Raw genomic sequence first — 26,397 nt, forward strand, 5'->3', positions numbered from 1 at the left:
TAAAGACATAGATATACATCTTATTTTAATCCCCCCAAAAGTTAACTGGATCTTCTTAATAGATTATCCTTGAAAATCAAGTTTTTAACTATTCAATATAATCTTTGAAATGGTATCTAGTTAAGATAATAATTGCCTTAAATATACCAGACAAAATATTTACAATCAGCAAAATAAAAACCAGCAGAACAATTAACATCTGAAAGTCTAACATTCTATTCCACTGGATTTACATTTTTTCCTAAGAAAAACATTATAAACAAATCTTTTGGGGTACAAATTAGAAGTACTCAACTACCTACTTATAATTGTTAACCTTCTTTCAACAGTATGACTCATTGGTAAACACCAATACTTTACCAGTCACCTTATGTGAAATAACAAGTGGAAAACAAAATTTCTCAACAACAATGGGTCATTAAATTCATTCAGCAAACACTTACTACAAAAAACTTTATTAAAAAAACTTAAACACACAATCATGATCAAGCATTTTAAAATTAAACTGAAATCAGTTATGAAACTTCCTTTTCAAAAAGTTGTGAAAGTAAAAGGACAAATTTAATTCTAAATATTTCCTTGCTTATTTGAATTGTTTTTTAATACTACTTCAATAAATTATTTCTTTAATCTCCTCTTTAGGTTCTCAAGGTGGTCCGTATTAACATCTTGTAATGCCAGTACCATTGCCTTAGACAAGGAGGGATTAAATGAAATAGTCATCAGACAGCACAAATCTATTAGCTCTCTCTGACATTTCTGCAAACCTTCCAGGAACTTTTGGTATTTACAAGGATCCTTTTTCAACCGTTTCATTTCTGATACTGAAAACCCTATCAGACTAGTAAGTATTTCATCTACAAAGTCTACATCTAGATATGCAGTACCATCAGAAATTTTTGCTCTTACACTCCAAATGCCACCAGAACTTGAGAGATTTCCGGTTAAAGTTACAATAAATGCTTTGACTTTCACTGTTGTAACCTCCTTTGGTTTGCTGGCCATTAGAACAGACAAATAGATAAAGGGTGGAGAATACAAATCCATGGTGATAGGAAGTCCAGTGCTATTCTCTGACAATTGTAAAGAACAAGTCTGTAAATGGTGCTCATTTTCATTAGGAACATCTGAACTCCTTTTTGGTACATTACTGACTAGCTCTCCATTGAACATTTTATTATTTAAGGAATGTCCATCTGAACTGCTAATTTGTTTTATTTTATATGTCTCTGAGCTCTTACCTTTATTTGTAAAATCATGGGGTAGAGGTACATTATGATTAACTGAAAGACTACTACTGTTTTGGTCTCTAGTAGATGGACAACTAAGAGATTTGTCTTCACTAGTCATTTGCTCAGATAAATTTTTTTCACTCCAATTATTGTTTCCATTTTTGCAAATAAAAGAAAAATTATTTAGAGTATTAGATCTATGTGAAAACTTCTCTATACTTTCATCTGTAGTTCTGTTCAAAGTCAATAGCTGTAATTCTTTGGTCTCCATCTGTTCTTTCTGGACAGCTTCTTCTAAAAGCAAGGCCTCCTCCAATGAAAAGTCATCTAATTCCTCATCAGTAAAAAGCATAGATTGGTTTCTTGGTTTCTCCTTTGGCCTTGGAGAAATAACAAGTTCTCTTTCAAAATCTGACTGTCTGATGGGAACAGTATTTGAGGAATTACCTATGAAACAACTTCTTTCCAAAGAGGTATTATTATTTGCTGCAAGCTCATCATTTTCATCAAGACTTGCCAAGAGTTCTTCATCAGAAGGTCCCAACGCAGGATCTAGAACATCCGTAATTCTGGGGATGCTTTGGTTAGAATTATTTGGTATGACTGAAACTATAGGATCAGGTTCCCCAATTAATCTTGCAAGAACTTTTTCTTGGGCATATTCCTCTAAAAGAGCATCGACTTCTCCTCCCAACACTTTCACATTTTCTGGTTTCAACAAGAGAACACCAAGACGGAAAGAAATATTTCCATAAATCAAAATTTTTGTACCTGGAGGAAGATCACTATGCAGAGCTGGAATAGACTGATATTCCATTCCTTGTATTTGTACAATTCCATCAGTTAGCTGTAGCATCAACATTCGTGAAGGCTTTGCTTCCCAAGGTTTGGGGGTTACTTGTGTTTCAGCTGTAATTAGGTCATTGGTTGTATTCTTTCCTCTCAACTTTTGTATCTGGGCATATGCAGGCTGACTTACATCAACCAATGAATTAATCTGCAGAGCAAAAAATCCATTCAGTTCTCCTTTCGGAGTTTCTAAAATGCCGCTAGGTAAAAGACGATGCTCCAAATCTCTCAGGTCGGTAAGGAGCCACTGCTCAAACACTTGTTTATTCATTTGTGCCTGACTCAAATTAACATGATCATTTTCTTCTTGGATCCAGTTAATACAAGCTTCTAGCCACGTTACAGGCACTTTAACATGCCATGTAGCTGAAAGCCAGGTTTCAACTCTTAATGCAATACTAGTTACACTCATTTCTTTCACATAAAGGAAATATTAGGCATCTATTACCTGAAAACAAACAAAAAAATTATTGTAATTCAGTATATCTAAATAGAGTTTCTATAATTCTCTACAATGCACAAACAGGAGTAGCCAAACCTTTAGACTTTCTCTCTAGCATGTAATTCTTTGACTTTCTACATAGCAAAAATTCAAATGCCACAAGTAATCAGATGGTACAATGAGAAAAGCAAAAAATGTGAGACAGATATATAAAGGTTTGAAGGCTAGCTCTGTCAAATTATAAGCTCTACAGCCTAGCATAAATTTTTTAACTTCTTCTAACCTAGTTTTTTCATCTATAAAATGTCAATACCACCTCCTACCTAATGGGGCTGTTGTGAGGATTACATGATTAACATTTGTAAAGCACAATGTCAGACCTACGCAATACATACAACGTTAGTAGTTATTATATTAATATAATAATCAGGTAAAATTATAACAAGTAACAGATTCTTAGCTGATGTAAAGCATCTTATTTATCTAAATGATTCTCAACAGTCGTATCACGTAAATATACTTCTGATTTTCTCAGTATGATTAAAAAAAGTAGCAAAACACTAAAAAGACTAAGCTTTTCTCACAAATTAAATTTTTTCCTTCAACAGAGGAAGACTCTAAATTTATAAAGTTTTAATATGCCCATAAGAAAACTTACCATTTGGAACAGGAGCACAGGATTTGATGACAGGATTTAGAACTGGTTGTTCAGTGGAGTACTTGTAACCTCTATTGCTCAGAAATGGCCTGAGAGCTAAGACAAAAAACAGTAAGGGTTATAAGAGGAAGCTGCAGAAACAATCACTGGCCTATTTTTGTAAGTGCAAGAGTTTGATGGTATGGTTTTGAAGTTTCCTATTATCAATCAGGGTAGAGTGGAGGTAGTACACACTAAAAACATGAGGTTTGGAATGAAATAAACAAAAGCAAGGGACCACAAGAAACTTAGACACTCTATCTTAGGTTGCTTCCTTGCCTTCCTTACTGCAGAGGGCTACCGTGAAAATTAAAGGATAGGAGAAGATGTCGGAGGTTCACAAGCAACCTAAGGTGAAAGGAGGCCAAAGCAGCTGAAATTGAAACTGACGGCCTACAGAGGGAGAAGGGCTCAAAGTTAAAGAAGCCAGAGCTCTGGATGCCATGGCAGCTGCAGCAGTGACGTGGAAAAGGAGACCCAGGGATGACTATCCTTCAGGTTTACTTCTGGCAAAACAGGGATGAAGTCCTAGATAACCTCTCAGCCTTTGTCTGCAACATCTGGCAGATCCATAAAAACTACTGCATAAATGGACCAGGGAAGAAGTCCTGTCCCATGGACTAGTTCAAGACATATTCTTGTGAAAAGGCATTAAATTATTTCTGTATATTATATAGTAGGTCCTCTCATTTTTAGAAAATAGTAAATCTAGCATCCTTGTAAAAACTTAGAGCTTATACAAATATTTCTTTTTTTAACCTTGCATTTCTTAGAAATTTAATAGGCATATATTGTCTGGTTTCCTACATCTTTTAGCTCAAGCGACAAATATGTGTCTATACATATACATATACACACACACTGACTTTTTTTGTAGGTATAGTTTTTTTTTAAATTTTTAACTTAAAAAGGGGGATTAATTTTTTTTCCCCTAAAGCTTTCTGAAGGTCAGGGGCTTTATCTATGAAAAAAATAGTAAGTAGTTATTTGTAACCTGTACTAAGCAGCATCTAGCCTTAAAACAGTCCTTTCTGGCTAAAAAAACAATGAATGCTAGTAAAATTGTTTGGGCTACTTTTAGCATTTTTTAATCAAAATTACTAGATGACAGAATTCAAGAATTTGTTAACATGTTATTATTTGATATACTGATAGACATTTAAAAGTAAAAACCCTTTATTGTGTTAAAAAAATGAAATAAAAAAGGAGACTAACATATAATCCAGAGGTTCAGTGTACAACTCTGGTGCCAAATTTCTTTTACTTACAAGCTCTGTGACCCTAAATAAGTAGTCACATTACTAATTCAACAAATGGTTAAAATTTAAAGGAAGAGTTACAGTTATTATGAGAAATACAAGAATAACATTTTAGGAGGAAGAATTAAGAAGGTCATAACTACCAAACTGATGAATCTTTACTTTGAAGAAAATAATTAAGAGTACAGATACATTTTAAATCATGTATGAAAAACAATGTGAAAACAGATAGGAGAGGTAGGAGAGGTCCATGCCCATTCTGATAAAAATAAACCATGTAGAGTCAAATCAGCATGTCTCTTTAACAAAGAAACCAACAATCTCTACACGAGCCCTCTGGTTTACCAAATGGAAATATTCTCTAACTTGTTGCTAAGAAAAACAAAACACAGCATGCTAACTTTTGTGTACAAAAGAAAGGACAATAAGCATATTCTTCTTGATTTTGTACATATAGGACCTCTATCTAGAAGGATATACAAGAAACAAGATAAAACTTTAAATACATAGCTACACTCAATAACAAAGAGTAAAAACTTCTGGGCCAGGAACTCAGGAAGATGCCCTGAAGAAGGGATAGGCTACCCACTCCAGTATTCTTGGGCTTCTCTGGTGGCTCAGCTGGTAAAGAATCCACCTGGGGAAACCTGGGTTCGATCCCTGGGTTCAGAAGATCCCCTGGAGAAGGGAAGAGCTACCCACTCCAGCATTCTAGCCTGGAGAATTCAATGGACGGTACAGTCCATGGGGTTACAAAGAGTTGGACACGACTGAGAAACTTTTACTTTAGAGTTTTAAGCGGGCACTAAAGACACCAGGAAAAGGGGACTTGCAGGCGAAAGCTACAAGGCTCTAAGGGCCTAGTATGCCAATTATAGGGCACAACAGACTACTTGCTAGAATTGTGCCCAAAAATGTTCTATTCAGCACCTACCTATGGCCTATGGAGAGAACAGAGATAATCTAAGAATAGATACATAGAGTATACAACTTGTATAGAATACAACATGGTCCAGAACCAGGCTATTCACTAAAGTAAATACCCAAATCTCTAAGGACACAGCTGATCTAGACCTATGCCAGTCAGAGGGCAGGTTGAAGCAACTCCAAAAACACACCAAAGGGAAAAACCTCTATCCAACATGAGCTCTCAAGCCAAAACTATATTTGAGGAAAATTACCATGATGAGCCACATCAGGACACACAACCAAGAGAAGAATTTATACCTGGAGAAGTTTGTTTTTAAATGCAGAATCTTAAATGTTTAAAAAATAAGAATAAAGTGACTATGAAAGAATACAAAAAACTTCAAAAAAAACTATTATTAATATTCTCAAAGAGGTAGGGATATCTCCACACACAAAAACTTAAACCGCAACCAGTACCTCATACCACATACAAAAATTAACTATAAATGAAGCACAGATATAAATGTGAAAACTAAAAAAGCTAGGAGAAAAAAAAAAGCTCATATATAACAGAGAACAGATTGACAGCTGCCAGAGGTCAGGGGTGGGCGAAACAGACGAAAGGGGTCACAAGGTACAAACTTCCAGTTATAAAATCAGTAAGTCATAGAAATGTAATGTACAGTATGGTCACTGTAGTTAAAATACTATATTGCATATTTAAAAGTTAAGAGAGTAGATCTTAAAAGTTCTCATCACAAGAAATATAAAATTTTCTAACTAAGTGTGGTGATGGATGTCATCTGGGCTTAACTGTGGTGAGTTCTGCAATAATAGGGATCCCCTGGTGGCTCAGTTGGTAAAGAGTCTGCCCGCAATGCGGGAGACACAGGTTTGATTCCTGGGTCGGGAAGATCCCCTGGAGAAGGAAATGGCAACTCACTCCAGTACTCTTGCCTGGAAAAATCCCACGGATGGAGGAGCCTGGTGGGCTACAGTCCATGGGGTTGCAAAGAGTCAGACATGACTGAGCGACTTCACTTTCTGCAATAATACAAATTATGATGTTGTACAACTGAACCTAAAATGTTATATGTCAATTATATTTTTTTAAGGGGAAGGAAAGTTAGGAGAATAATCTTTGTGATCTTAATTTCTTAAAAGTTTTCTCAGATACAACACTAGAAGCATACATAATTCATAAAAGAAAGAAACTAATGAATTGAGCTTCACCAAAATTTTAAAATTCTGCTCTATGAAAGACACTGCTTAAAGTATAAAGATAAGCCAAACAAACACAAAAGACAAGCCACAGACTGGGAGAAATAGGTAACTGACAAAAGACATATTTAGATTACAAAAATAATTTTAAAATTCAATAGGAGGACTTCCCTGGCAGTCCAGTGGTTAATACATCACCTTCCAATGCAGAGGGTGTGGCTTCAATCCCTGGTCGGGGAGCTAAAATCTCACATGACTCACAGCCGAAAAAACAAAACATAAAACAAAAAGCAATATGCAACATATTCAATAAAAATGAATTAAAAATTGTCCACACCAAAAAAAAGAAAAAAATCTTTTTAAAAATTCAATAGGAAAACAAACTAATTTTAAAAGGAGCAAAAGAGCTGAATAGACATTTCACCAAAAGATATGCAAAACGACAAGACATTACGGAAATCTAAAATTAAAATATAGCTAAAATAAAAAAGACAACTGATAATTCCAAGTACTGGAATTCTCATACATTGCTGGTTGGAAAGCAAAATAGCACAATCACTTTAAAAAACAGTTTAGCAGATTTTTAGGAAGAAAAACAGTTTAGCAGTTTATTAGGAAGAAAAACAGTTCAGTATTTTCTTACAAAGTTAAATATACACTCATCATGCAACCCAGCATTACTAGGTATTTACTCAAGAGAAATGAAAACTTACATTCATTAAAAATCTGTATGTGAACAATTACAGCAGCTTGTTTCATAATCACCAAAAATCAGAAACAACCCACATGTCCTTCATGGACAAATAATAGTACATCATTACAATGAAATATCATTCAGTGTTAAAAAAGAATACACTTCTAATAAATGCAATAACAAAGATGAATACTGCTACAGATATTCTCCCTCAGAAAATTCGTATGTTGAAATCCTAATACCCAATGTGATGGTATCGGGAGGTGGGGCCTCTATGAAGTGCTTAGATTATGAGAATGAAGCCCTCATAGAAATTCCCTGGTGGCTCAGTGGTTCAGACTCCCCACTTCCACTGCTGCTGCTAAGTCACTTCAGTCGTGTCTGACTCTGTGCGACCCCATAGACGGCAGCCCACCAGGCTCCCAGGTCTCTGGGATTCTCCAGGCAAGAACACTGGAGTGGGTTGCCATTTCCTTCTCCAATGCATTAAAGTGAAAAGTGAAAATGAAGTCCCTCACTCGTGTCCGACTCTTCACAACCCCATGGACTGCAGCCTACCAGGCTCCTCCGTCCATGGGATTTTCTAGGCAAGAGTACTGGAGTGGGGTGCCATCGCCTTCTCCGTCTGCCACAAGAGGTTGCTATAAAAAGGCTGTCATCCAAGAACCAGGAAGCATGTCCTTATCAGACACCCACAAAATCTGCCATCACCTTGACCATGGACTTTTCAGTTTTCAAATAAATTTCTGTCATTTATGAACCACTCAGTTTATGCTATTTTGTCATAGTAGCCCAAATAGACTGAAACAAATAGCAAATGCAGCATGCTAGGTAAAAGTTAGACAAAGACTGTATAATTCCAGTTACAGGGCATTATGGAAAGGTATCACCAACTTCACGGACATGAACTTGAGCAAACTCCAGGAGAGAGTGGAGGACAGGAAGGCCTTGCATGCTGCAGTCCATGGGGTTGCAAAGAATCAGACACAACTGAGCAACTGAATAACAACAATGGAAAAGGCAGCACCATAGTAACAGGTAACAGCAATGGTCATGCGACTAATGTTTGTCAAAGCTCACAGAACTATACATCAAAAAGAACATAAATTTTACTGATTGTAAATTATATACTTAATAAAAATACTGAAGACAAACACCAAAATGATAGAAATATAACAACTGATTTTCAAATTTGCTGAGAAAAACACAGAATAAAGAAAACAATCCAAAAGAAGGCACAAAGGGAACGGGGCTGTGAAAGTGCTGCACTCAATATGCCAGCAAATTTGGAAAACTCAGCAGTGGCCACAGGACTGGAAAAGATCAGTTTTCATTCCAATCCCAAAGAAAGGCAATGCCAAAGAATACTCAAACTACCACACAATTGCACTCATCTCAATGCTAGCAAAGAAATGCTCAAAATTCTCCAAGCCAGGCTTCAACAGTACGTGAACCGTGAACTTCCAGATGTTCAAGCTGGATTTAGAAAAGGCAGAGGAACCAGAGATCAAATTGCCAACATCCGCTGGATCATCAAAACAGCAAGAGAGTTCCAGACAAACATCTATTTCTGCTTTATTGACTATGCCAAAGCCTTTGACTGTGTGAACCACAATAAACTGTGGAAAATTCTGAAGGAGATCCGAACACCAGACCACCTGACCTGCCTCTTGAGAAACCTGTATGCAGGTCAGGAAGCAACAGTTAGAACTGGACATGGAAAAACAGACTGGTTACAAATTGGGAAAGGAGTATGCCAAGGCTATATATTGTCACCCTGTTTGTTTAACTTATATATACAGTACATCACGAGAAATGCTGGACTGGATGAAGCACAAGCTGGAATCAAGATTGCCGGGAGAAATATCAATAACCTCAGATATGCAGATGATACCACCCTTATGGCAAAAAGCAAAGAGGAATTAAAGAGCCTCTTGATGAAAGTGAAAGAGGACAGTGGAAGAGCAGGCTTAAAACTCAACATTAAGAAAACTAAGATCATGGAATCTCGTCCCATCACATCATGGCAAATAGATGGGGAAAGAGTGAAAACAGTGACAGACTTTATTTTGGGGCCTCCAAAACCGCTGCAGATGGTGACTGCAGCCATGAAGTTAAAAGACGCTTGCTCCTTGGAAGAAAAGCTATCACCAACCTAGACAGCATATTAAAAAGCAGAGACTTTACTTTGTCAACAAAGGTCTGTCTAGTCAAAGCTATGATTTTTCCAGTAATCATGTATGGATGTGAGAGTTGAACGATAAAGAAAGCTGAGCACCAAAGAATTGATGCTTTTGAACTGTGGTGTTGGAGAAGACTCTTGAGAGTCCCTTGGACTGTAAGGAGATTCAACCAGTCCATCCTAAAGGAAATCAGTCTTGAATATTCATTGGAAGGACTGATGCTGAAGCTGAAACTCCAATACTTTGGACACCTGATACAAAGAACTGACTCATCTGAAAATACTCTGATGCTGGAAAGACTGATGGCAGGAGAAGGGGATGACAGAGGATGAGATGGTTGGATGGCATAATCAACTCAATGGACACGAGTTTGAGTAAGCTCTGGGAGCTGGTGATGGGCACGGAGGCCTGGCGCGCTGCAGTCCATGGAGTCGGAAAGAGCTGGATACAACTGAGCGACTGAACTGAACTGATAAACAGAAATTAACAAGATGGTAAAAATTAGTCTAAATATATCAGCAATCATAATGAATATAGATTAACTCACCTCTTAAAAGATACTCTCAAATTGAATAAACCAAGTTCAGCTGTATGCTTAAAAGATGGACCTAGAACAAAATACCATCAACACATGAAATTAATTAAAATAAGGCATGTTAAAATCTCCAAGCATGATTTTATGATGCCATAGTTGAGTGATATCTTATCTTCAAGACACAGATCTGTACTTTATAGATCTATTTTTATCTGTTGACATTATTAACATCAAAAATTAAGCTATATCCAAGGCTCTCAGGTGTACTCATTCAGTAAGTTACTTTATTTTCTTCACTAAAATTTAACCACCACAACACTGGCAAATGGGCCTGGTATAATTGGCAGGGGTGTTGTAATGAGATGACAGTCATTAAGTAAACTGAAATCAAGAAAGTGTACTTTTGGTAGTTAGAATTATTTAAATGAATTAGCAAGTATAAATGCCACATCAATTAAATTGTTTGCAGAATGTTTTGTACTATGAATCATTCAGGATGTACAGTATAGTATATAACCATATACACCCCTAAGTTATTACATGCAGACACTTAACACAAATGCCATTTTCTACATGAACCTGTTAAATAGTAGGAGTTAATACTGTTAATACTTCTAGGAGGAGGAAGAAACCAAAAAAAAAGGAAGACTGACTGATTGTGAATTGAAAAGGTCAAGGCTGGATAGAAAATGAAATTAAAGAAATGAATTTCAGTGGTGTCAATTCTATATAGCAGCAGTATAGCTGTATAAAGAGAAGTGAAGAAAAGGGTGAGTAAAAATTAAAACCTCTTAAGATTTTAAACTTTTTCAAAATATATTATTTTACATCTGTAATATTACCTAAACCTCAAAATAGTCATTTATGATAGAAAGGGTAGGTACTGTCTTCTATTTGGGTGAGAATGAAACAGGCATGAAGATTAAAGACATAAAGATCATACATAGTATCAGGCTCTGAACTAGATTCTGCTAATCTCCATTTGTATACCATTTTCTAGATGCTGTTTGACTTAAGTGAAAAGAGAAAGTAAAGTCAGTCTCTCATTTACATATACCCACGTGCATACAAAACATATTCATAAATGGCTAGTTTGTAATAGCACTACAGTATTAACAATCAACAGACTTTGCTCTGATCTCATATAAATGACAAGCTCACCTAGTACATTCTAAATTATTTCATTTACAAAGTCAAATGAAAGAAACACATCACCTACTGCATCTATCTTTGTAATAGCTTCAAAGCAGTGTTATCACTATTACTTTTCCTTTTGCTATAACTCTACTAAAGTACCATATAAAGCAGTTTTAATTTTTTTTAAATATCACAAACTGATATTTTAAGACTTATGTATTCATTTTTAAATTTCGTACTTATTTCAAACATGCATTTCCTTGTTTGTGTTGTTGAACACAGAAAGTGACAAAAATCCTTTCAGACAGTAGTCTGGACAAATTCCTAATAAATAATTTTCTTAAAATACTACCCTCAGGATTTGGATCTCCACTTCCAGAGATGTACTATAATTTTATAACAACATTACCATAACTAAATGCACATTTGCATAGAATATGCATAGAATTCTTCATTTAACAGCAAAGACAGGTAGAGGGCATATTGATATAAAACATAATTTAGTGCCTACAAATGCATGTTAAAACAATTTTATAAAAAGATGTTTCTAACATATAAATTTTTTTCCTACAGGTAAAAAAAAAAAGCTTATTAAATTATTAAAAGAAAAGCTTATTAAATTGCTAAATGGAAAAAGTATTATCATGTGAAATTATAAAGTTTAGACTGGGTTTCAATAACTGAGCTCCTTAATAATTTAATTGTGTTAATTAAATTATTAAGGAGTTTATTTACTAATTGTATTTAATTAGTAAATTGTATTACTTGCATCTATTCCTTCAAGAGAATTTCTAAGGTTTTTGTTCCTCCTTTTCTTGAGAAATTGAGTAACCATGGTCACTGCAGGTAAGCAACTCAGAAGGGAAGTGTCAGCTGCTGCTGCTGCTAAGTCACTTCAGTCGTGTCTGACTGTGCAACTCCATAGGCAGCAGCCCACCAGGCTCCTCCGTCCCTGGGATTCTCTAGGCAAGAACACTGGAGTAGATTGCCATTTCCTTCTCCAATGTATGAAAGTGAAAAGTGAAAGTGAAGTCGCTCAGTCATGTCGGACTCTTCGCCACCCCATGGACTACAGCCCACCAGGCTCCTCCATCCATGGGATTTTCCAGGCAAGAGTACTGGAGTGGGTTGCCATTGCCTTCTCCAGGTGTCAGCTAGAGCACCACAATTTCCCAGCCCTTGATCCTCAAAAACATCACTGTCCATGAAAAGAATATAAAAAAAGTATATGTTGTTGAAATTGTACAGTAAGAAATGTTCACACCATATGATCTACTTCTTTTATTTTCAAAACTTAATCTTAAGAAAACACTCAGAAATAAGGACAAAGATTTATGTGCCAGAGTGCTTATCACGAAGCTTTTACAGTGTGGAAAAAAACAAACTAAATGTTCAACAACAGTAAAATAAATACATACATAATCACACTGGATCCAGGAAATAGTTTTTTAAAGAAATATTTTAAGGACTATTTAATGACATGAAAATATGTTATTTTATTTTGTTAGGAAAAAAGACCATATGTAAAATTACATTAATCTCCATTAATTTTATAATCATGAAAACATTATTTTTTTAAAAACTGAGTTACATCTTGCTCCTGCTTAACTTGGCTGACACAGCAATCTACATTCTAGATATTGACTGCAGGAACTGAGCAGAAGAGAACAGAGTAGGAAAATTCTATAATATCAGTCATCAATACTAAGATTTATACAAATTTCATCTATAAGTTAATTTTCAGTCAGCCTCACATATTCCAATTTTTTAACAAATAGAAGAGGCACAAGTACCATCCTTTTAGACATGGTATGTGGCATTCAATCAATAGTTAAGACTTAAAAGCACTAACAAATATTTAAGTTATAACCATTTCATGTTTCCACTGCCTTTACTTTAAAAAATACACGTAAGTCTGTTTTTAACTCTTGGGGATAACATTAAGGTAACCCAAGAATTTTGAGAAGACACTTTCTGAAAATTATGGGGAAAATTTTATATTTAATGGCTGAAATCAGAAAGAAGTAATTAGTGGAGCTGCTTGTGGATCCTCCATAACCTAATACAAGAGAAAGACGGAAAACACGTATAGGAGTCTGATTCCCATCTACGCTTTGTGACCTTAGACTTGTTCCTTAACTTCTCTTTGTCTTATCCACAATTTACTCACAGGACTGTAACAAGCATTAAACGGCCAGCACAAAGTCTGGCACAAACTCAAAAAATAATAGTTACAAAATTCTAAATAATCATCCAGCTGACTAGAGTACAATCTCAATTATATTAGTTTACCTTATGTAAATTCCACAGCTAAGTAATACCAGACTTAAATTCATCAGGAGTCCAAATAATCACACAATTAATTACACAAGAGCACAATATGTCAATCAAGTTGCTAAGTCCTTGAATAAGCAGATATAACACAGCTTGGCTGAAAATAACAGAGGATGAAAGAAAGGTTGGCGAAAAGACAGACCTTCCTCAAACTGGCAAGTCTCTGAATGAAGCAGGTATAAAATTGTTTGTAAAAAACAGACTTTCTTGTTATTTAAAAAGTAAACCTAAACAGCAAATTTTAAAAGGTAAAGGAAGAAAACAATTAGATAAAAAAAAAATCTAGAAAAGGGGAATAAGAGTTTTCAGGTTTGAGGGTCCAATCAGAAGACAGTGAAACTGGGAAGTTCTTAAGAGCTGCTTACTTTGCGTTCCTGCTCACCAGTCATCACTGTTTACCAAGGCAGAAAATGATGGTTTCAACAGAAATACTAGTTTGAAAGAAACCACCCTTAGTACATTATCCTATATGTGCCTATTTGTGTTAGTGAAGTGTCCCTGGTTTTGAAAGACAGATTCAATTAAATGTTGCAAATCCTGACTGGCAGATTAAATCTCTATAATCCAAATATCCCCAGCCCCTTCATACATTCAATCAACTTTTCTTGAACATTAAATAAGAATTTGAACTATGTATCATAAAACCAAACGCACATTGAGTTTTACTTCCCAACAAGACTATAATATTCTTTACGATGGGGGCCATTAAAAAACAACTCAGAGAGCCTTTTATAAACCCCACAATCCCAGACATTATGCTCCAACAGTACTTAACTACCATTCCCGCCAGTAAATATTTGGTGCTTCATGAAGTCCTCAGTTTCCCCTAAAAAGAGTTTTCTTCCATATTAAGCAAGTAAAATAGATGGTCAAAATCACACACTTTTTAAGATGCTGGTTACATCTAATTTGCAAAGTATTCAAGAGGGAAATCAAATTACAATGGAATGAATCAGCACAAATTCATCATTACCCAAAAAAATGTGTATTCTAACGGTAGATTTAGCTTCATGTGTAACGTATAACATTTTCACTTTGCAACACAAGTTTGGGGTTGTGGTTGAGAGCTGGAGGGTTGAGTCGGGATGCGGAGACTGGGTACTACTACTGGTAATTTCCAAGGTTTGTCACCGATTCTGGACCTAAGGGCCTTAACAAAAAAAAACCCATCAAAGCCTGACACAAAGGCCTTAGAAGTAGCCGAACACTAAGTATAACCCGAACACTCTAGGACGATAACATATCTATATGAGGGCGAGAGGTTTAGTCTAAGTCACTACCGACACACCGTGGGTGATTTAAGGCGAGTGAACGGAAAGCGGATGTCTACAGCTCATTTTGCGATTTGCATTCATTGTAGGATATGAAAGCAGTACTTTCAGAAATTTTTCACACGTAACTACAGCAACGACACTATAAAATACTCGTATCACAGGCCCCATTAATAAAGAAAAGAAAAGGGCAAAAAAAGTTTCATCAGAACGCAGAGCCCGGTAAAGACCCTGGGAGCGCAGGCTCCCGGCCGGAAGCAAAGGGGGCGAAGAGTACAGGACTCCAAGGCTCGACCGCCACAGCCCGGCGAGACTGCCACCGTTTCTCGGAATCCCGCCCGATCCTCCAGCCGACCGCGGACCGCAACCTGCCGGCTGCGCCCCCTGCCCGGGCCACGCCTGAAGGGCGCTGCGGCCCGTTACAGACAGCGGGTTAGCGCGGCGTGAGCCGGGCCGGCAAGCTGGCTGCACTTACCAACGCGCAGCTCGCCCTGCAGCATGGGCGGGAGGGGAGTACCGGGGAGGGAAGAAGACGCGAATGTGGGCTGTGGAAACGGGGGCATTCATCTGGCCCTACACCGACCTGGGCGTCCCGCCTTCCCCTCGCGCAACAGCAGTTCCCGGGCACGCGACCGTGAGACTAGGAACCGCCACAGCGCGCGCCCTAACCCTTTTTCGCTGCTTCCCGCCCGATTTGCCGCGCGCTCACGCCCCTCCTCCTACCCCTGAAAGCCTCCTTCAGGTCCAGAAGCACCCCCTACACCCGCCCCTCCCTGTGCGCGAGAACGGGACGGCCTTTAGTTCTCGCGAGAGCCTCCCCCCTCCCCCCCCAGCCAGTGAGTGCGCGAACGAGAAAGGAGGAGGGCGCTTCAGGCGAAAGCACTGCAGACGCCATTATCCTCTGTTTCTCTGCTGCACCAACCTCGACGTCTTGTCTACTTCCCGCCTATTTGCGGCCTATAGGTAATTTAGAGTTATTGGGGCTTGGGCACTGCGGGTTCGGGCAGGGGTTTGGCCTCCCTAAAGGCTGCGTTGACTTTTTCGAAGTCTGATTTTTCTCAGGCCCTTAGCGGCCTTACAGTCTGAAGGGAGGCGCCGGCGGGGGGCGGGGTTGTCGCCTCCTCCGGCGCCTTGATTGACGCGGCCTTGGGCCAATCGCTTCGCTCTCGCGCCACCGCTGTAGCCGGTGCAGCCAATCGGGCCCGGCGGCAGGGTAGGAGAGTGCGTGGAGGCGGGGGAGGGCAGTGGGGGCCTACGCTTGTTCTCTGTCTAGCTGTGACCGGCTGAGGAGGCGCGGCGGCATAGGGACGGTACCCTTGCCGGGTGAGGAATGGGGCTGGGCGAACGGCGCGTGGGGGTGAGGGCCGGAGAGTACTTTCTCCATTTGAGGGAAGGCGTTTGGGGGCTTGGTGGTGGTTGGCGGGTTCTGGGAGGGAACGTTGCCGGGTTTCCCCTCCCCCCACCTCCGCCATTTCCCTGAGCGTATATCTGCAGTCTGCGTTGTGGTACTAGAGGCTTCGGAGAGTCGCGAGGCTTGTGCCGGTGGGATGAGTTTTGTTCTGTTGGGAACTAGGCCTTGTGTGGGGAGGAGAGGGAGCCGGAGGGCGGTAGAGAATGCCGCCGCTCTCTTTGTGCGGGGCCCGCCGCACTTGGGCGCTGTGGGCCTGGGTCTGGAACGGGCGAGCTGGAAGGGTCGGGGCTGCCTTGGTTGCTTTGTCTCCCGCGGTGGGGGGAGGGCGCGGGGGACGGGGTCACGGGACGGCGTGGTGGGTGGGGGAGGGGGTCCGCGCTCGGCTCCGCCTAGTAGCACGTAGTCGCCATTACGCGGGCCGCCATTTCCTGTCGGATCGGGCCGAGGAGAGGTGCGGCGCTGGTGCTCTCGCCTCGGGAGCTTTCTCAACTCCTGTTGCTTGGCGGTTGCCGATCCCGGTTTCGGGCGTTGCGGGGAGGAGGGCATGTTTGCCCTTGGCTGGTCGCGCATATACTTAGCGATTTTTTGGGTCTGGCGACTAAAGCACTTGGAGGATATTGGGTTTATCGTTATAAACAGCCTGCTATTTGTCGTCAAACCCCTTTATCTAAATCTTCCGTAGCACCTCAGTATTTGAGTTTGGGGCCAGGTTGGCGTTTCAGTTCCTGGGAAGAGTGGAAGGCGTAAATACTGCCATGACTGTGAGCTGTTTAGCTATTTCTCTCATAACGGGAGCCGCTTGTCGCCTCCTGCCAGTCAGGAGAGGGGAGCTAAAAGGCTGTTCACAGTCCTATCGCCAGTCTGGTAGTGCTGAAATTGTCAGGTTATACCGCTTTTAACGTAATTTGAAATATCCCGCTAGTGATGTTATTGGTGTTCAAGGGTTGTTAGTCGAGTACTGCAGGCAGTTTGGGTGTACTTCTGTTTCAGGTTTGCCTGTTTATCGCTCCAGTAGATTGGCCAGACGGTTGGGTATGGCTTGAATTTGCCTTTATATTTCAAGTAGACTTTTCAAGTCACCGGTGGAAAGAAACCCAGAAGTTTAGAATCCAGATGTAAAAATAATTTCTGCGTCTATTTATAAATGTGTACTTTCGGGAGCATTACTCGAGACTCATTACTCGGGGGCTTAAATGCCTTATGCGTCTGGTTTCTATGTATTTATGTAAAACATTGTTGTGGTGGAACTTGATCCAAAATTACGGTACTTTTGCTTTTACAGAAAAATTAGATAGGTCTTTTGGATTGTGTTACAGGGCGGTCCTTTGGAAATTTAAGATCCTAAAACAAGTTTTAGAAATGGCTCTTTTTGTTGTGTTCAAATCTGTAGTCATTAGTATTCGGTAATAACCAAAAAAGCAAAACTGATTTGTGTTGGTTTTCGTAGGCTACTACAGCACTAGGGTGTCGGTTGGTCCCGCCCAGAACACTTCAGTTCTGCCCTGGAAGGATATATTTAATAACTGGTACGTTCTGGAAATAGTCATTTCTTTCCCTTGTCTTTAATATTTAGTACGCTGCACAGCCTACTTTGCAAGAAACCAAGTGTACTAGCCTCTTTATTTTTTAACAGATTCGTGTGTCCCTTGAATACAAGAAAATGGAAACTGAACAGCCAGAGGAAACCTTTCCCAACACTGAAACCAATGGCGAATTTGGTGAGAAAACATTTTAACAATTTTTTTGCTTTGTTAATTTCATTATTTTCTCTGAGATCCTTGTTAGTTACTTTTTTGAACTAGAAGTAACTGTCATTTGCGTAGGTGAGGAAACCGATTAAAAGAAAGCCAGTAAATACAAGTTTTTTTCTTGCATTTAGAAATTTCTAATCCTTTGATGTGCTGTCACAATAAATCTCGTGTTTAGAAAATTAAGGGAGTGTATTTTGACTTAAAAGTTGAAGATTGAATGCCTTTTTTTTTTTTTTTTTTAACAAGCTTTAACAATTCCTTCAAAGGGAGTGGAGTTAAATGTTAAATCTGTAGGTTAAAACTAAAATGTGATTAAAGGTACCCTTTCTTGAAGATGCTGGTGCTCTCTGAAACCTAAACTGTTAATTTTTAGGTAAACGCCCTGCTGAAGATATGGAAGAGGAACAAGCTTTTAAAAGATCTAGAAACACTGATGAGATGGTTGAATTACGCATTCTGCTTCAGAGCAAGGTATAGATTTTATTCTTGAAATTGTTTCTTACTCAAAGTAGAAATTAAGAAAATGAGCCTTCTGGGAAGCCTTCAGAAGGCTGCAGAATGTAAAATAATTGTGTGGCTCTTTCTAAACAGACTTAGACTTTTTAGGCCATGGTAATTATTTTGCTAATGATTAAAATGAAAGCCCTTAACATGGTGAACTACTACAAGCCTAATTAGGAGATGGGTATGGATGGTCCTTATAGCATTAATGCCTTAAAGATAGTATTTTTTATTTCATTGTGGGTTCATTAGATAACATCCTGATTGGCAGCTTACTTAACTGATAATATAGCTAAAAAATGTGAAAGTATCTACTAGAATTCAAGTTAATTGACTTGCAAAAGGGTATTGTAAATTTGGTGCCAGTGCTTAAGATTTATACTCAGTATATTTCTGGCATTCTGAATATTTCAAAGCTCTGTCTAGGTATTTAGTCCCCGGAACATGTCACATAGACTCTTGGTTTTTGTTTAAACCTTGTGGTTTTAATATCCCCAAATAGATTTCCATCGCTATAACCAAACAAGAGGTTAGATATGGTAGACTTGTGTGGTGTTTGTCTTTAACTAAAAGGTTAAGAAGACACACTAAGTTTCTTTTTATCTTCTCCAGAATGCTGGGGCAGTGATTGGAAAAGGAGGCAAGAATATTAAGGCTCTCCGTACAGACGTAAGTATTAAAGAGTTTAAACCTACTACACAGGCAGCTTCAGTTTTATGTGTTTTTAGAAATTTAAAGATTTGCATCATAGAAATCATTTAATAGCCTAGATACAAGCCTTTTATAATAATTGAATACATAGATAATTCTAAAGATTTGCCATTCCTAACAAAGCCCAGATTGAGTTGGGGGGTCTATATTAAACCTCCTCACTTTCTAATAACTTTACACCAAATTATTCACTTCAAGCAAGATAACATCTTAATTAGAAATAACAGTATAAAACCCCTTAATTGCACCATTTCCCATGTGTGAATCAAGTACAGTAGTACTGAAAACCGTTGCAGGTGGCTGATTAAACTCCATATTTTTATCCCCCCCCCCCCCCCAATTTGCCCATCTGTTCTTGAATAGTTTGCACATGGAGCACAAAGAAGTTGAGGTTGCATGATTTAGATATGGGTAAAGAATAGAGTAGGCACTTAATTTTATAACTGGGTGACCGTCTGTCAATGCTGATAATTTGTGTCTTCATATTTTATAGTGGGTTGACTCTTGTGATTAGACACATTAAATGTTGGTATCACCAGAAGTGAGCATATTTATAGGACTTGGCTACACCAAATTTCTTAATTTTTTTTCTCATGTTACACACTCTTTTGATGTTTCCTTGCTGAAGTTGAGGCAAATAAGAACTTTGTGTTGAAAACTTATTTGATAGTATTTCATTTCTCTCTTGGTCGCAGATCTTTGTATGTTCCTCTTGATTACTGTAAACTGAACTTAAAAATTTAAATTTTACAAACTTGCCTGTTAGGATCTAGGAATGCATTTTAAACCTCCAGGAAACCAAATCAGTCATTGAAGTTAGGATTTTTGGTGGTGTGGGAATTTTTGTCTTTTATAAACCTCTTTCCTCTTAATCCAGATGTTATATATAATTATCTGGGTTAATAATTTCCCCATTTCCTCGAGAATTCAAGTCATGACAGGTTTTGTGTCTACCCTCATGAGCCAGCCTGCTACTGAAACATCGTTTGTTTTTTAAAAGTACCATCATTAAAGGTCCTTAAATGTTAAGCCACAGTCAGATATAGAGAAGTCCATTATTGTGTTAGTCTTCAGAACAACTTAAGCTTGTTTCATTAATTGAGAGTATGAGTATAGTTTGTATTAAATTAAAATTTATTGCTTTTCCCCCTTTTCCCTCTCCTTGTTTTTTTGGCCATATATCTCCGTTGCCCATGTACTGGATCGACTTACCCCTGCGTTGCCCACCATGACGTTGGCCCATCCGCCCCTGAACGCCCATGTGAAAACCCTGGTTGGCTATGCCCAAAAATGTGCTCGTTGCCAAACGGGTACCATACTTGACAACTTCTGATTGAATGCCCATGCCCAATGCCAACATCCACGAACGCCAATGACCAATGCAGTACAATGCCAGTGTTTCAGTCCCAGACAGCAGTGGCCCCGAGCGGTATGTCCCAACAGTTTATGCCTCACTGCCTGATTAGAAAGAGAGAAATGTATTTTATTACCTGCCTTTTATATAATTAAATAGTATCCCCTTTAGACGGTGTATTGTTTTTCAAGTTTCTGTCTTATTTTCCCCATTAAGTCTTTTTGTCACTGAACTTTTACCGTGAGTTGCCCACCCAAACGATCCACTAATTTTATTTCAATGGAAGGAGCACAGCTTCAAGTGTTGCATATTTGCTGCATTGTAAATCAAATTGTTACCGAAACAGTCTCTCGCTCTGTCTTTGTGGCCCACCTTGCTTCCCAACATTGCCTGTTCATAATTTTTTCTGATGAAATGCTAACTCTGGTTCACTTTCCTTCACTTCTCATTTGTGTTGTCTTTGTTTTTGTCTCGCATTTGTATTTGTTTTCTTGCAGAGCCCATTAGTGATCTAATTTCTAACTGGTATCCATAACCTTACTCCAAATACAGTGTTTACCACTTGCATATTCCCCTACTTTGCCTGAGAGAAGGTGTGCCAGTTTTTCCAATGTAACAGCGAGGGTATCCTTAATTAACTTAGTGGTGGCGGGGAACATAAATATTCAACTCTGCTTCAGTTCTGGTCAATTTATTGCCCACTTAATCTGAGCCCTTCCAAGAGCCCATTCTCTCTGTCTCTCTGCAAGTCTCCTAATATTGTTACCATGTTTGTATTGGGCATAAAACAAAATGCATGTGAAAAATGTATAAATAGGCTACTTTAAATGGGGACTATTAAATAATTGTATGTTCATCTCTGTAAAAATTTGACTACTGGTGATGACCACAAAACTCATTTTTCTTCTCCACCTTTTTTTGTACTATCTGGTATTTGTGGTGTTTGACAGCATATTGAGTATCAGTGCTGATATTGAAACGATTGGAGAAATTCTGAAGAAAATCATCCCTACCTTGGAAGAGGTAGGCTCATTTTTTAAATGTATTTCGCAATGGAGGGGGTGCTTAATATATTTAATGGGGCAAAATGGGGGAGGTGGAAAGACACTGGACATAATAGTTTTTTAGCAGCAATGTGTTACACTCTGCTGCTTTAAGTGCAGGATTCTTCTACATCCCACATTACTTGTTTAAAAATGTAGTCTAGCCATTCTGGAGTAGATAGGAAGTACCTGTGGTTGTGCACATTCATGGAGTTTAGCATGTATATTATGGGCTTTAATTTTTAGAAGAGGTTTTGAGTTAGACTACTGACTGTGAGACTATGTTGGAAAGGACTATGTTTGATCTAGTTTGAGTATTTTTAAATTCTGTGTAATCTTGTTTGCTAGATATACAGAGAAAAGCATTGTATGTTGATTGTTAGTGTAGATAAGCAATTTCTTGTTATTTAATGATAGTTGTGAAATATGTTGTAGTAGCTTTACCAATATATGCGACAATAGCCTGATCACACTAGACACTTAACCTATTACTCTTATTTTTCTACTTTCAGGGCCTGCAGTTGCCATCACCCACTGCAACCAGCCAGCTCCCGCTCGAATCTGATGCTGTGGAATGCTTAAATGTATGTCATAGTGCCATTGAACCCCACTGAAGTATGGAGCCTGGCCCATAGGATCGATTTTATTTTCAACATAGTGTACTTTTCCCGTCTCTATAGAAAAAGGCTTAAAAAGATGATAAATGAATGGTCTTACAACTCACTGTTGACCCTGCTCCATGCTGCAGTGGGAATTAACTACATTTGCAAAGTGCTTTGCAGTCATTTTTATTATGGTGTTATTTGAATGTTAATAATAATTTTGTGGTAACAGCGACATGCTAAATGGCTGCAGTGTGGGTATGGTGTTGCAGGACCTGAAAATAAAATAGTTTTTTAAGGTGGTGCAGAATGTCCTTTTTGGGCCTGGCTATTGAGGATAATAGCACATAACTGGTAAAGTTATTGAAATATAAATTCAGGTTGCTCACTGCAACAGTATATTGGTATGCTTATAGCAGATAAGTGTGTATTCGGGAATCTATGATTTGGAACTGAAATTCTGTAACTCCCTCCACAGTACCAACACTATAAAGGAAGCGACTTTGACTGCGAGTTGAGACTGTTGATTCATCAGAGTCTGGCAGGAGGAATTATTGGAGTCAAAGGTGCTAAAATCAAAGAACTTCGAGAGGTAAAGCCAGTGTTTTTTTTTCTTCTGCTGAATTATTGGAAAATAGTTGTTTATAAGGATTTGGTAGGCTTTTCTCATTCCCTCTTTTGAGTTTCCTCCCCCTAAGATTACGTAGTTTGCTAATTAAGATATAGTAGAATGGCTTGGCCATACTAGACAAGTTATTTGCCAAAAGTGTATTGCAAAGCCCAACCCTTACTAACAAGGTTTTACATTGGGGGGAAATTTTACTAAAATATACATTAAATCTGTCTAAGCCTAGAACTTTTTTTTTCTTTAGTGCATTTCCTTTTTTTTCTGATTGATTAATGCTGCTTATTTTGTAAACCTATTGCAGAACACTCAGACAACAATCAAGCTTTTCCAGGAATGTTGTCCTCAATCTACTGACAGAGTCGTTCTTATCGGAGGAAAACCTGATAGGGTTGTAGAGTGCATAAAGATCATCCTTGATCTTATATCAGAGGTACCTTCAGAACACTTTTATTTACATTTAATTTCACAAAACAGATTTCTTATTCAAAAGTAATTTCAGAAGGCAAAGACAAAGTACCTTTCCCTAACAATTTCTGTCACTCTGCTTTCCCATCAATTTAATTTAGAAATACTTTGGGAGAATCTGTACTGTTTTTGATTGTTGGTGAGGTTTTTTTAAATAACTTTTGATCATTCAAATGAAGTTTTTATGGTTCCTCTATAGTACTAGATGGTGATCCCCAATCCCCATTGTGAAATTGAAAGGAATTTGTGGTCTGTTAACGCCAAGGGTAAAATTAAACTGTCGCCTCACGAGCAGTAAAACTCCCAATTTTTTAAATTTCAAACTCCTGTCCCTATCCTTAACCACAAGTATCTCCCAAGAGAAATACAAAGTGCCTGAAGTTTTCTGTTAAAAGAATTACTACTGTGAACTAAGGTTTTTTTCCTCAATCTATAAAGTTGCTGTGTTTTTCTTTCAGTCTCCCATCAAAGGACGTGCTCAGCCTTATGATCCCAATTTTTATGATGAAACCTATGATTATGGTGGTTTTACAATGATGTTTGATGACCGCCGTGGACGTCCTGTGGGATTTCCCATGCGGGGAAGAGGTGGTTTTGACAGAATGCCGCCTGGTCGGGGTGGGCGTCCCATGCCTCCCTCCAGAAGAGATTATGATGATATGAGCCCTCGTCGAGGACCTCCTCCACCCCCTCCCGGACGAGGTGGCCGGGGAGGTAGTAGAGCTCGGAATCTTCCTCTTCCACCACCACCACCACCTAGAGGAGGGTAAGTTTCTTTCATCCACACATTAACATACAAGAAGCAGCACTTCACAGATAGAAGGGGGTAGGTTTTCATTTCAAATACTTCAAACACTTGACCAGCTGAGATTACAATTACTATGCTTGCAGAGATCTAATGGCCTATGACAGAAGAGGAAGACCTGGAGACCGTTATGATGGCATGGTAAGAACTTTGATACTACTTCATTAATGTATTTATGAGAGCTAAAGGGTTTAAAAGTTAGCTAACATTTTATTGAACGTGTTAACTGAAGAACTTGTCTTACAAATATACTCTGTTAGTCACTTAAATCATTGTTTCTGTTTGTCTGCTGGGATATTACGACTTGTTCCACTCTTTGTTTGCCCCTAAAATACATGATTACTGCAAACTTTTATGTAGAGTCATGAAGTAGAAATTGATGTATAAAAATGGTGGCTCTGACAAATACCATGCAGGTTTATGTTAATAGTTTTCTCTCTCAACACAGGTTGGTTTCAGTGCTGATGAAACCTGGGACTCTGCAATAGATACATGGAGCCCATCAGAGTGGCAGATGGCTTATGAACCACAGGTTGAGTATCACGGGTGTTTATGTTAATAATCTTAAAGTGCTTATTTACTCACCAATTAAATATTTTATTTCCCCCATCAACATTTTTGTTTCTTGGAACGCTGTGTACCTGAATGGTTTCTTCCCCTGAAGATTGTTTTCTGAAATTGGCTTACTAGGGAATATACGGGAGGGCTTTGGTTACTTATAATAACTGGGGGTTTTTTAGAAATGTGTTTAATTACCTAAAGTTTGGAAGGCAAAGTAATTTTCTGTTTTTGTCTGTTCTGTTTTTAGGGTGGCTCTGGATATGGTAAGTTTTCTTCTTTTCTGAAATCAAACATTATTTCATGCTTTGTATATGAACTTAATACTCATTATTTAAATCAGATTATTCCTATGCAGGGGGTCGTGGCTCATATGGTGATCTTGGTGGACCTATTATTACTACACAAGTAACTATTCCCAAAGATGTAAGTATTTTTAATATTATAAAAGACATTTACTGAGTCATTTTTATGAGTTTTCTGACTTAACAAAGGTTTTAACAAAAGTATTCCCTTTAAGGATTAAAATTGTGTTTCAAGGACTTCAGTGAAGTGTTCTCCAGTTTAAGCCTTGTCAAACAGTGTTCAGTGCTATTAAAAGCAATTATCAGGGGTTTGAGCCCCTGGTTCATTTATTAAAGCAAATGTCAGTGGGTAGTATAAATAGGTTGTAATTCAAACTGACTGGTTGGAGGGCATTAAATTAACAGTATAGTCAATAAGTTGTACAAGAGTGTTCTTGATGGTCACTGAACATACAGGGTAGGGTTTTTGTTTTTGTTTTAAGTATATCATAAACACTTGCTTTTAAAAATCTTTGCAGTTGGCTGGATCTATTATTGGCAAAGGTGGTCAGCGGATTAAACAAATCCGTCATGAGTCAGGAGCTTCGATCAAAATTGATGAGCCTTTAGAAGGATCCGAAGATCGGATCATTACCATTACGGGAACACAGGACCAGATACAGAATGCACAGTATTTGCTGCAGAACAGGTCAGTTTGTTTAGCTTTATGTTATTAGCCTACACATACTAAAACCTTAAAAAGCTTCTCTTTCTCAGCTGATTTTTCTTTTAGAAGCCATGGTGTCTCAAGCTTTTGGGGACCTAACTTCTAAACATTCTAATAGCTTTGCTTTAATTTTCTTCTGCCTTCTTGCTAAAACACGAAGACATTCGATACTAATCTTACTGGAAGAAGCCTTAACCAAGCAAACTTCTCATTTTTCTGGTGAAAACTGCTGCCAAAACCACTTGTTACAAATTATACAGAGCCTGTAGAAAATGTAGAAGATTCAGTGGATGTTGGTCTAGTTCTGTGTGGAAGACTAGTGATTTTGTTGTTTTTAGATAACTGAATCGACAACAAATCACAGTCTGCCATATGGCACAGGCCATGCCTCTACAGGACAAATGATTGGTGCTGTAAAATGCAGCAATTCACACCTTAACTGGCATTTCTTTGTCTTTTCTACCATATATTAACAATTCTGCTCTACTAATGTCTGATTTACTATTAATCTTTTTTCTTGGACTTTACATTGCTCTAATTTGTAATTACTAATGTTTTAGTTCTTATCTCTAATTGTGTAATGGACATGTTTATCATTTTAATTTAGCATTGAAATTGTCTTAATGTTGATTAAGATTGATTAAGATGTTACAAACAAAAATTCTAATTCGTACTTTTTTTTCTTTTCTTTTATAGTGTGAAGCAGTATGCAGATGTTGAAGGATTCTAATGCAAGATATTTTTTCTTTTTTATAGTGTGAAGCAGTATTCTGGAAAGTTTTTCTAAGACTAGT

General features: G+C 38.2%; 2 protein-coding genes across 9 annotated transcripts; one reads left to right on the forward strand and one right to left on the reverse strand.

Moving 5' to 3' along the window:
• Positions 1-439: 439 nt before the first annotated feature.
• On the reverse strand, positions 440-15,513 carry RMI1 (RecQ mediated genome instability 1). 4 transcript variants are annotated; one of them, XM_010840054.1, is made up of 5 exons: positions 15,239-15,513; positions 14,466-14,642; positions 10,034-10,094; positions 3,182-3,277; positions 445-2,529 (listed from the first exon to the last, which is right to left on the reverse strand). In XM_010840054.1, exon 5 carries the CDS (start codon positions 2,491-2,493, stop codon positions 619-621), a length of 1,875 nt encoding a protein of 624 aa, XP_010838356.1. In that variant the 5' UTR covers positions 2,494-2,529; positions 3,182-3,277; positions 10,034-10,094; positions 14,466-14,642; positions 15,239-15,513; the 3' UTR covers positions 445-618. The 4 variants fall into 4 exon arrangements, with proteins under 4 accessions (XP_010838355.1, XP_010838356.1, XP_010838357.1 ...); XM_010840053.1 differs by lacking the exon at positions 14,466-14,642 and having other exon boundaries at positions 440-2,529; XM_010840055.1 differs by lacking the exon at positions 14,466-14,642 and having other exon boundaries at positions 15,347-15,513.
• Positions 15,514-15,588: 75 nt separating this feature from the next.
• HNRNPK (heterogeneous nuclear ribonucleoprotein K) lies at positions 15,589-26,397 on the forward strand. Of its 5 annotated transcripts, none has more exons than XM_010840057.1 (17): positions 15,598-15,726; positions 17,622-17,700; positions 17,808-17,892; positions 18,299-18,396; positions 19,039-19,095; positions 20,523-20,566; positions 21,442-21,514; positions 22,047-22,118; positions 22,615-22,728; positions 23,066-23,194; positions 23,688-23,995; positions 24,121-24,175; positions 24,483-24,566; positions 24,843-24,858; positions 24,936-25,018; positions 25,416-25,585; positions 26,300-26,397. In XM_010840057.1, the coding sequence occupies exons 3-17, from the start codon at positions 17,835-17,837 to the stop codon at positions 26,331-26,333; spliced, it is 1,395 nt and encodes a 464-aa protein (XP_010838359.1). In that variant the 5' UTR covers positions 15,598-15,726; positions 17,622-17,700; positions 17,808-17,834; the 3' UTR covers positions 26,334-26,397. The 5 variants fall into 5 exon arrangements, with proteins under 5 accessions (XP_010838361.1, XP_010838359.1, XP_010838362.1 ...); XM_010840060.1 differs by having other exon boundaries at positions 26,360-26,397; XM_010840058.1 differs by lacking the exon at positions 15,598-15,726 and adding an exon at positions 15,978-16,086.

The sequence above is a fragment of the Bison bison genome, unplaced genomic scaffold (genome assembly GCF_000754665.1).
Source record: "Bison bison bison isolate TAMUID 2011002044 unplaced genomic scaffold, Bison_UMD1.0 scf7180017864141, whole genome shotgun sequence".
Lineage (NCBI taxonomy): Eukaryota > Metazoa > Chordata > Mammalia > Artiodactyla > Bovidae > Bison > Bison bison.